General features: G+C 38.7%; 1 protein-coding gene across 1 annotated transcript in view; it reads right to left on the bottom strand.

Annotated features, from left to right (window-relative positions):
- Positions 1–224: 224 nt before the first annotated feature.
- UVSSA (UV stimulated scaffold protein A) overlaps positions 225–12,192 on the bottom strand; it is a 57,037-nt gene continuing 45,069 nt past the window's right edge. Inside the window, exons 10-13 of the mRNA XM_050895941.1 lie at positions 11,348–11,531; positions 10,374–10,485; positions 4,402–4,585; positions 225–331 (exon numbers count right to left, since the gene is read on the bottom strand). Coding sequence (XP_050751898.1) covers positions 238–331; positions 4,402–4,585; positions 10,374–10,485; positions 11,348–11,531 — 574 coding nt within the window. The 3' untranslated portion in view covers positions 225–237. The remainder of the gene's footprint in view (positions 332–4,401; positions 4,586–10,373; positions 10,486–11,347; positions 11,532–12,192) is intronic.

Raw genomic sequence — 12,192 nt, 5'->3', positions numbered from 1 at the left:
TTTCATGTACATTTCAAATAATTACCAACTTGTTACATGCATTCCATTCTATACCACCACATCTTTGCCAAAATTAATGTTCATTATCAAATAAGTTAAAGTTGTAAACAATTTTAAAAATTACCCCAGTAAAAATGCACCTAGCACAGTATTTTAGTGTAAATATGAAGATCTGTGATAAAGGTTTTGTGCAGTTGCACTCTTGTAATAAAATGAAGGGCAAAGAAGATTAAAAATTTAATTCAGTGCATAGTTAAACTGGTTGGCAAACTTCTCATGCTTTCTTTGGTCCACTCGGTTCATTGCTTTCACCACCCGTTTCATAGCACCTCTGAAAGAGAAACAAAAAAAATAATAAAACCAGTTATGTTGATTCTATACAATCTCAGAGAATGTTTATGAATGTTGGGGGAAAAAATGAACTATGATTAATCACTACCAGGCTTCTGAACACTGCACTGATGAGGCTGAACAAATTTGTCTTGTTAACTAAATTAGCTGCAGCAATACAAATAGTTTAATTCAGCAATGATTTTATTAAGAGGAGTAAACAAATGAAAGTCAGTTTAATGGCTGTGCACTCCACCCTCTTAGCATTATTTCTGATAGTCACACATAGCAAGTTTGATTTTCAAAAGCACGTAACTCCTCTCGGGGGAAAAAAAAAAACCCACTAAAAGTATCTAACAGGATCTAAAAAAACCTAACACTCAGAAACCCTTATGAAATCCAACCTGCAGAATCTAGAATGTTTTTGTGAGGGAAGGCTTGCTGTTCAATTCATGTAACTATAACTCATTTAGCAACCTTCCTTTCACAGGTCACTAAAAACCCATTTCATCAGCTGTGGGCAGAGTAAGACTCTTTTGCTCACACCAGCAGCATCCCCATTCCTGAGCAGCAACTATTTAATCCACAAGCACAACACTAGTTTAGGAAGACATCAGAGATTGTCATGTATCTCTATGCAGGGAGATAAATTACTGCTGCAGAACAGCTAAGTGCTTAGAGTTTAACATAGTCAGGACAGTATGTCCAATATCTTATTCTTACATAAAGTGGAATGGGATCTCTGCTACCTCATGATGGGCAAGCATTCGAGCCCTCTGCAGTGCCTGCTGTGCTTGAAGAAGGCTCTGGAGTGTCCTTCAGATTCAAAAAGGAAATAAAGGAATGAACTTTGGAGCTCTTAAGCTTTCTGGTGCTCCTAAATCTGATGAGGGTTTGCCCCCATGTTGCTGCTCTTTATTTGCTGCCATTGTTTCCTCCCAGTAAAGATGGTGCCCAGAGATTTCTCCTCTTTTGGGAGTGACTGCTATGCTTTTGAACTGGGTGAGTGAAGACACCTGCATTTTTTTCCCTCCACAAACTTTTGAGTGAAGATCACTCAGCTGAGATTTTAGGGGGTGAGGAAAATGATGCCTAGACAGCATGAACAGGAGCAGGAGATTCTCATAAAAGGCAGAGAGAGAGCAGGCCTATATATCCTTTAACTGGTAAGGCAGAGGAACGGGTTCACAATTCCAGAGGGGTAAGAAAGCAGAAGAAAGGCAGTAGCAGAAGTCAAGAGAACGCTCTGTTGCGTACATCTGCCCCCACAGAAACTTACGGTAGCTGTTGTGCACAGCCGAGTGCATCTTGCCTAGGGAATTTTGTTCTTCACTGGATTCTAGAGTTCCCATTTTTATTGGTTACTTTAGGTGCCTCTAGCACAAAAGCTCAGAAATCTGAGGCTGATATTTGCAGGTGTGCCCAGATGTCACCCTGCCTCTACTTATAAAGAGGGAAGTTATCTCCTAACACATCTCTGTAAAGACCTGGACGCTCTGCCAACATGGGAGGTATACCAGCTAAGGGCTTGGTTTGAGGGACTATGTCCCATTTAAGAACATGGCACTGATTGATGTCTCCTTTGATTTCTACATCAGAAATGCAGTTGGCAAGTTCCATCACACAAAGTGGATGGTTTCAAGTCTAGCGCTGTTAGACTCTACGTTGTGACAGTCTGCCTTTGTCACTTCTGAGGATGCTGCAGGCTGTGCAGTAAAACGAAGACAAGACATCCACCTGGTAGTGTGCACCAGCCTTTTTCAGGATCAGGCCCTACACTATTCCAGCTCTGCTCCTGTGGTTATCTCTGAGAGGCAAGTTGACTTCTGTTTTAGCTAACTGCTCTCTGTAACGGCTTCATTTCAAAAGCCATTTTGAAACATCTGAAAACAGAGGATACTTCTTAATAACGCTTCTAAATGGTGGGATTAAGGATTTTCTCAGCAGCAACCGTAATGAAAACCAACATTCTGAAAAAACACCTTGGAAGAGGTGTACTTTTAACAAAATTCTGCCAATAAAGTTACCAGAGTAAGGAAAATGTGGTCATGGTTTTGCACTTCAAATACTGCCTAATTGGTAGGAGAAAAGTGAGCCTTTAGCAGTGCAGAGTGGCCTTGACACTTTCATGTCATGTAGGTTTTACATTAGCACCACTGGATTGTGCGATACTGTAAATGAAATGAGATCCCACTTTGATGATCTGTGTGCAATTTCACTTAACTTTATTGGCAGACTAGAGCCTGGGTTTATCACCTATACATTTCAAGTAATTTGGGGTTGTTATAAGGAGCCAAGGTTATCATCTTGTTTAGTGCTGCAAAGCATGAAACCTATTAAAACATGACAGGTTTGATTCCCTATGCCTGGCACTAACACACACTCAAAATCATTAGCACAAACCACAGCAAACCAAAACCAGCTTTTTAAATTTGTTTTGTTAAAGCTGATATGAAATTCTGATCATTAGAACTGTATGTCTCTGACTTCTAACTAAGATCAGGTGACATGAGAATTTCACAGAAAACGTGCTATTTCTGTAACTAAAAGCAATGTGGATTTGGCTTTGTTATTATAACCATTACATCAGAGAAGGGAAAATAGAGTTTAAACAAATGTTGTGCCTTGGATGCTGTTCAACTCATCCAGTATGCTTAGGGAATAACCCACCATTAATGATTTTATTATAATAATAATAATAATAATAATAATTTTGCTTTTTTGATTTGACAACTGCACTTTTCACTTTCCTTTGACTACTTCATTTTTGACATGTGAAACTCTTTAAATGTCTGCAGCTGCTTCTCATTTGATAAAGACCAGAGCATGCTTAGGCAAATTTATGTTGCAGCCACATCTAACCAAGACTAGGTATCAGAAATGGCATAACAGAGGGAGTTACTATATGTTCTAAACCCCATTCAGCTTGGTGGGTTGGTAGGCTCCCACTTCCATCTGAGCTAGCATGCCTGCTTTAAAGTTAACTCACATATGTCTACATAAGTCATGGGCACACCTTTATTCGACATGCCTAAATGCCAATGCCATCCAAACAGTTTCTTCTCAAGCTAAACGTAGGCCAAGAGCTACTGTTTGCACGTGTGCTGGGAGGAAAGGGAGACGTATAGAAACAGCACTATTGCGGGAAGAATACTGTGTCCACATTTCTCTGGTAGAGGAAATAATCATCTCAAAACTCTTAAACTGAAGAGAGGTTTCAGGTTCCAGTCCTTGATATTTACAAAAGACAGCAGGGCTTAAGTGAACAAGGACCATAACACAAGGATCCAAATATTTTTCTTAACCAATTGAATGCATTCTCAGTAAAGGAGGAGAAAAATGCAATGGCAGTGCGTCACTGACTAACACATGAAGGGATCGCTGTGTGTGCATACTGGATTGGAAGGCACTGCATCGGGCCCAGCTAGCAATTTAGTATACCCAAGAGTAAGAGAAAATACACAGGAAGCCCAGGCAGCAGTCAAAAGTTTGGGAAGGTCTCTGAGCATACACCAGAGGCTCGAGGGCAACTGTCAAGACACTGCTACATGCCAAAAGCCAAGGGGTTTTGACAGATCCTTTTATTAACTGAAGGTCTGCTCAGGACAGCCCATCTTAGGCTTTCAAAAGGAAAAACTTCATTTTCACTCCATCTACACTACTACAGTGTGTCTGATGCTATCAGTTATGTCACTCTGAACACATCATCTTTTTTCCAGCTCCAGTACTATTTGCACACATAAAGTAGCATCCATCTGATTCATAAATGATCATCCAGAGAAGCCACTACAGCAATTAAGGGATTAAAAAAAGAATTGAGAAGGATGGAAAAAAAAAAAAAAATCTTTCATAGGGAAATTTTGTAAATTAGCTGAAAATAGTTCTCAAAGAAATAACCTTGGTCATCAGTACCTGCTACTCTTTACCCTCCAGAGATATGGAAGGCATTCCTGCTCTGCAGTTAGTGAAGAAAGTTGTTTAGTAAGTGCATGTTAATGTAGGAACAGAAAGTACCGTTGAAACAAAGGGAAACAGCAATTTAACAGGCTTTAAAGAACGTAAGCATCTTACTTATTGAAGACTTTCTTCTCAAGCCGGGAACGAGAAGTGTTAGCCTGCTGCTTCAGGTCTGTCAGATTTGGATATTTTTTCTTCTTCCCTTTCTTTTTCCCTCCTTTTCCATTATTTTTAGAGGAACCAAGATCCAATCCTGTAGCTGCTTCAACTTCTCTCATGAATTCTGGATCTCGCCACTCTGTTTAAAAGAAAAAGCATGCACTTTTAAACTCCAAACCCAGGTAGAATTTGCAGTCTCCTAAGGTACAGGTTCTTGTCACTGCTAGGCGAGGGCAGAGTCACTGTGCTGTAAGTTGCATATACAAAGGAAGGGGAGGATAAAGCAGTTAGCCAAAACAACAGATCTTGATGAAAAAGCCCTGCCAGTCTGGGATTAGTATCTATTATTAGCTGCTGTAGATAAAACTGTTCTGTAGGAAGACTTAAGTCAAGTTTTCTCAGTAGCACAGTAGCAAAATTCCAAGGAAACTATTCCATGTAGGAGAGGTGACAAACACAGTGATTATTATTTAGAAATTGAACAAAATGCCAACAATGTAGCTGAGGAACTTATCTCCAGAAATAAATTCTGAATAAGCTTAAAAATAAACCTAAAAAAATGGAATATGTCAACTCTTGAGCAGAGTAGGGGTGACAACGTTGTAACTTTTCTGCATCAAAGAATCGTATTTGCTTCAAAACACGAACTGGTATCTGACACCTAAACAGCATTCTTGAATAAGACAACATGAACCTGCTGCCACGAGCCCAATTTAGCATCTGAAAAAGATACTAAAGTATCCCACACTTCCTCAGTTTAATTATCAAGTTTCTCTCGACAATAACACACGAGTTGATTTATCTCATCAAAACCTTGTTTTACAGTTTGTCCTGCTTTCAGCTGGGACAGAGTTAATTTTCTTCCTAGTAGCTGGTATAGTGCTGTGTTTTGGATTTAGTATGAAAATAATGTTGATAGCAACAACTAAAAACATCAGTGTGTTAAGCAGTGTTTATACTAAGCCAAGGAATTTTCAGCTTCTCATGCCCAGCCAGCAAGAAGGCTGGAGGGGCACAAGAAGCTGGGAGGGGACACAGCCAGGACAGCTGACCCCAACTGGCCAAAGGGATATTCCATACCATATGACATCATGCCCAGTATATAAACTGGGGGGAGCTGGCCGGGAGGGACAGATTGCTGCTTGGGAACTAACTGGGCATCGGTTGGCAAGTAGTGAGCAACGGCACTGTGCATCACTTGTTTTGTATATTCTAATTCTTTTAGTATTATTACTGTCACTTTATTATTATTATTTTCCTTCTTTTCTGTCCTATTAAACTGTCTTTATTTCAACCCATGAGTTGTGTTGGCAGGTTTGTTGTTTTTTTTTTTTTTTCTTTTGTTTTGTTTTTTTCTGATTCTCTCCCCCATCCCACTGTGTGGGGAGGAGTGAGCGAGCAGCTGCGTGGTGCTTAGTTGCTGGCTGGGGTTAAACCATGACACAGTTTTATCAAAACCTTAACGCTTCACAATCCAACCATACACTGTAAATGGATTCTGATCACAGATGCTACCTCAGGAAAAAGCATGAACAATTTAGACTGTAAACTCTTTGAGGATGCCGTGGTCTTTCACCTGTAGCGTAGAGTCTTGCATATCAGAACAAGGTAGCACAGTACAAAGTAGAAAGTAAAAATGTGGCTAGAGGATGAATACCTTCAAGGTGAAATTTAGAAAAATGGCATTGCATTGTAAAGACTTTGAGCATATGGGTTGGAAAAAAATGTAGCAAGTACTACTTCAAAGAGTAACATGGTCCAAACTCAGCATGAATGTCAGAATTCTGTATTTTAACAACCAGTAATTGCCAATCATTTGTCATAGAGTTTCCCGTATGTCAGTCAGCCTTTCTTGCCTGCAGAAATTATAACACCAAATGTCTACTACCCTTATTTAACGTCTACGTAGATACAGAAAAATAAACAGTCCTAAACGACTATACAATTTCACTTATACACCAAAATGGTCACTGAATGTGACAAATATTGGTAACAACATTTCAGGAAAGTCGGAGGCAATGTCCTCACCTAAGAACATGGTGTTTAGGAATACCAGAGCAATTTTCCAAGGAAAGGTTAGATCTAACCTACTATGATATGTGAAAGCAAGGAGCGATTAAAATCCAACACACCAAAAAGCATGAGGAAAATGAAGCTGTGCAAGAACTGAGCAGGAGAAGTATAGAGGGAGAAAATAGAACACACATACTTGATAGATCATAAGACCTCACACTTTTTTTTTTTTTTTTTTTTTTTTTTTTTTTTTTTTTTGAAGTGAAGGAATACAGAACAGCACAATTCAGATACAGGAACGATTAATCCAAGATTAAGGAAAACTGTCTAAACAGTTTATCTCCCAGTAATAAGAAGGCGTCACAGTTTAGGAACCCAGTGAATGGAGCAATTGTTTAAACACAACGAAAAAATGCCGGCATCCAGTAGAGATGAAATGAGCATTTGAGTAAAATGAAGGAGCAATTTAAAAGCCTTTGAGAAAAATCAATAAAATGCCAGGGAAGAGCAGCCTTTTTGAGCATTGATGGGCCCCTAAAGCTCTTCATACATTGTTACTGAGTTTAGCAGCAGGGAAAAGAAAATTACACAGTTTGCAAGGGTAGGCGGGAATCAATACTGTAGTTAGTAAAGAGATGCTATTTCACATCTGACTGGCCAGCGGCCTGCCTTCACCAGCCTGTCCTGATACCTGTTTGTTAACAAGTCACTAAGGGCTGAAAAACCAGATACTCTTCAGGGTTGACACAAAAAATAGGCACTTAATTTGCTCCTGTGTGCGAACTATTGGAAAAGGATGAACACTGCAGATTAGCAGGTCAGCGTAATCCCACCTGATTCATTGTTTCAGGACTGAAGAGCCCAAAGCACCATTTTGTGGACATTAGCCAGAGTTTAAAATTTTATACTAAGTTAAAAATTGCTCCATAATAACAATGACAGTGTTGTCAAAACATAGTCATTATCACACAAACTGTATTACTTTTACATAATTGTTTTCCCCTTCAATCACACGAGGATGAAAATAAACCTACTATCCAATAGGAAAAAGATGTAGGAAGAATTCTGGTGCAATTTAACCATGCAACCGATACCCCAAATTTTAATGTTTTTTCAAAATTTTTCAAACTGTTGTCATTAGTAAATGATGTTGTCAATCATAAGACCAAAGCACTTGCTGTACAGAGTGGGTTCCCACATGTATATTTTCCATAGCAGCACCGCTCAGACTTGCTTCAAGTCCTTGGTAAAAAAAAAAAACCCAAACCAAACCCCAATGCAAACCAACCAAACACCCCCCCCCCAAACCACAAGCCCAAAACCAACAAACAAAAGACCATTTTGAAAGGTTGATGAAAATTATAAAACAAATAAAAATGGTGAGGCACAGAAAAAAGACAGCAACAAAAAGCAGTGGATAAAAGTATTTAGTGACATCTGGTACACATATGGCTTTAGAAACCTGTAAGGTTTTGTCCAATAAATTAAGTGTCATAGCTTGTTCAGTATCGCCCCAGACAGACGGGATGGACCTTTGTATGACATCTCAGCTTAACAACAGCACTCAATAATGCAACGCAGCAATGTCAACACTGGTTTGGGACTAACATACACATCCTTGTGGGCCAGAGGTGAGAAGCCTCTAACAACACCGAGCTGACACTGTAATAAAAATAAATATTATGTCTAGCCTCAAGCAATGGCAATTTCACAGGGAAAAAAAAAAAAATCAATATTTTTCAGTGCAAGTGATTTTCATACCAGAGTATTGGTTTCTAGTTTGAAACTAGTCCCTCAAGAACACCTACTAGTTTAATCTGCTAGTTTTAGTTTGTCATAACCAAGTTGGGAACTTTCCTTTTTAGCACAACATCCAGACTCCTGCCCTGGTTTCGCCATGACAGTCTGGCTGTGCCCATGCTGCTGGCTGGATAACAGTTTAGAGCACTTCACTCCACCTGGTTAAGGATGGAAACTGCCTGCACTTCTCGACACATGCAAATACCAGAAGGTGTTCAGTAACTGCTGCATTCGTGTGGTGCTGGTAACTGCCAAGCACAGTCACTCAAAGATGGCCAAATCAGTATTAAAGGAAACCGGGTGGGTCAGTTGTATGTTTAAATGCACACTCATTTGACTCAGGCTTTTTTGGATAACAGATCAACAACTGTTCATTATGCTCTGAAGGGGTTTCGTGGAAGGTTTAGTAGCCCCATTAATAATATATATAACTATGAAACTGGTGAAACACCGAGTCAGTCAGAGCTTCAGAGAGAACCAACTCCTCAAAGGGAGTATACTACAAGTTATCAAAATGGTAAAGCCTATGGGTAAGTGTAATTAGAATGCAGCATACTCACCTAGAATAACTTAAAACAGAGAAAACTAAGACCTTCTGGAGGACGGCAGTTTAAATAAAAGCTTTGAAAACAAATCTGTCCCCTCCAATTATACACTATGTCTTTGCTGGATAGATCCCTCTCTCCCATCTTCCTTTGCAGTCCATCAACTTCCAGAAGCTTCCTGGTCGCAGCGCCCCCGGCGCTCTATGAAAATCTACCTTCTGTCCATCACTAATGAGGTTTAGTTGTACTATTGCAAAAAAGTATCTTATTCCCCTTGGAAGTCTTCCCGCTTGTGTATTCATTGCTTGCTGTCTTTCTCATTGCCTGCATTCCTTACCTAGCAGTCCAGAGCTTTATCCTGGCTAAAAATGCCCAAATAATCTTGGGGAAGGATGAGCCTTCCCTCCAGAGCATTCCACACCTGAAAGCAGCAGCGAGGATGCAAGGAGAAGGCCATTAGTTTTGTTGCCCATCCCCATTGTTTAAAAACAAAATCCAGAGTATTGCACTGTAACATGTAAACAATTAAATAGCACAGGTCTGCTTGCTCCCTTCCTCAAGCCCATCACCAACATCATGCCTATTAGAACACCCAGCCTAGTTATAATGCCAATGAAGTAAAGCCCAAGGTGAGGGCTTCCCTAGTTCAGAGTATTTTCTAGCGATGCTGCACAGACACACAGCATAACAAGGCCAAGAATTCTCCTTCTAAAACACAAGTAGTGAGTAGATATAGGAAATATAGAATATGATAGACATGAATAGATATAGCAAAAACAAGTTCCCACATTGTAACAAAAAACCCACTCTGCCAATATTCGTGGTAACACAGTGATCATAATATTATCATTACATTATGTAAATCACAACTGTTAGGGACCAGCAAGATTAGACGACTTCTTTTCAGAAGCATGGTAACAGTTACTGTCAAGCATTTCCCATGAAATAAGTTTAATCGTCTTAATAAACTTGTTCCTTAAGATAAAGCCTATAATTTGTCTGTCTGAGGTGTTAGGAACATTATGATAACTACTGAAAATAAAGAATAAACGCAGCGTTAACCTTATTCTGTGTACACATGCATCCATATTTACCACATAAGTAAGAATCACTGCAAATGATCTGCAAATTAAAATCAACAGGAATTTAGATGAGAGAACGTGGTTAGGAGCAAAACAGAAATATGATCCAGTTCTGCGCATCTCAACCTGTGCCTTTAACAAGAAAAGAATCAGCGCTCTTCCTCCATATAGCCTGTCACATTTGTTGTGCAACTGTATACTGAGATTGTTGTCCAACTTGTATCTACACTGTAGCTATATATAGATACAACATATACAATACATAGATACAATGTAGATATAATATACTGTAGATGCAATATGACAAATATAGATACAATATATACAATTATTGTATAGATTGTAAATATATTGTAGATATTGTAAACATTGTATACAATATATATACAAACATATATACAATAAGCTTTAAATGTAAGCCTGATAGCTTTATCTCCCACCTCTGCCTAATTTTTTTTTTTTTTTAAGATGCTACGCAGACACAAACCTGGCTGAGCTGCTTGCTTCTCAAACCGCATCTTTTCTTCACTGGCTCTGTCCTCTGCGTTAACAGGAATCCCAGATTCATCCCGAGGAATTATCTTTCCATGGAAAGGGCACTTCAGAAAGAAAGGGGGGAAAAAAAAAAAAAAATCTCAAAACTTCTGAGTGAAAAGAAAATGCTTACATGTTACTCAACATAGCTTAAAGCCAGAATCAAGCAACAAAACTCTACGCTTGATTCCCAGTCCCCCTTAGAAAGCATCAAGATCCCATAAATATCATGTGTGTAATATATTCAGAATCTCAAAGAAATAAGCTCTTTGTGAGATGAATATCCCATTTCAAGAGGCCACGTAGCACATCCTGTCAAGCCTGGAACAGGGGCACCAATGCTGCGTCGTAAGTTGTTGTTTATGCTATATCCCTATCCTGTAACAATCCCATTTAAAGTATTTTAGTGCATTCAGATCCTTCAATCTCAGATAATACAGGAAGAACAGGGATATTAGAACAAAGTATTTAAGCAAAGTATTTCTGCTCAATAGGGCTCATAATTTGAGGCTGTGTAGGATTTAGCTTTCATAAAACCTAATTTGTAAATAAAATCTCTTTGCCCCTCAAACACCCAAGTTTCGAAAACCAGTTAATATCAAATATGCCTCTAAATGAGGAAAACTTTTTGGCAACCAGCTATCTCTGCTTTACTGCCAGGTACTCATATATCACAGTAATAAATAAAATATAAATACCTATGATGAATGCCAAAAATATTTGAGAGTTCCTTAAAAGTTTACAGCTTCGTTACCAAAAGGATGCTTACCATATGAAGCACATCTTAACAGCAAACTTCTCCAGACACAATTTTCTTCCACTCCCTTGAGCTATATTTACAACGTGAAATAAACTTTTATGGACATGTTTTAACAAGACCTTCTCCATATAGCACATATCCTGGAAGTTATGTAACTTAGTGCCCACCTTAATTCGATCTTGTCTTTCACACAGACTTCCATCAGGCATTGGTGCTCGACATTTATGTTTCACTGGTTCAAACTTGCCAGCAAATGTTATATATCTAGTTTTTAACATTTCAGTTATTTCTTTATTTTCCACCTCTTCCTCTACTTCACTGGGTGCCCAAAATCGATGCTCAGAAGCAAATCTGGGAAAACAACAAATGAAAATTATTCACAGACAAAGTTGTAAGAAAGCACATAAAGAAGTCAGTGTCATCCTGTGATAAACTTACATGTAAAAGGAAGTGAAGCTTTACTAGTGAATTAGAAAAGCCTAGGAATCTACCATTCTTTCTTATGACTCCTATATTATGAAGATGTTTTTAAAATATCACCAAAGCCTGTCTAGTATTGATTTCTTGTTTAACCTGCTAACCTATTACAAGTCTTAGCTCCAGTTCATGATCTGACATTCAGAGTCAGTTATCCGATACCCAGTTTCAGTGAATAACTTTGTAATTCTGTAGTTAACAATCTTCGTAACAAAATACTTCTATGATTAAACACAGAAGATAGATCAGGGAGGAAACAGTTTGATCTTAACTTATCTGATCTTACTCCTGGTAGCTGTACTCCTGTAGCAGCAGAGAAGCAGGAGCTGAAATCAGAGTATGTTGCAATATACTGAGACCAAGGAAGAGAGCAAACAATGAGCTGAGTCTTACAGAGATTCTTTCTTCCAAGTTCTCTTATACAGTGTCTATAAGTCTGAGAAACTTACGGGGTGTTCCTCTAGGAAATTAAGCTAATCCATTGAAAATCTATTTTAAAATTAGAGATCTTACCTATATTTACAGACACATATAG

This window comes from Gymnogyps californianus, chromosome 4 (genome assembly GCF_018139145.2).
Source record: "Gymnogyps californianus isolate 813 chromosome 4, ASM1813914v2, whole genome shotgun sequence".
In the NCBI taxonomy this organism is placed as follows: domain Eukaryota; kingdom Metazoa; phylum Chordata; class Aves; order Accipitriformes; family Cathartidae; genus Gymnogyps; species Gymnogyps californianus.
This window is presented reverse-complemented; position numbering and strand designations above follow the sequence as displayed.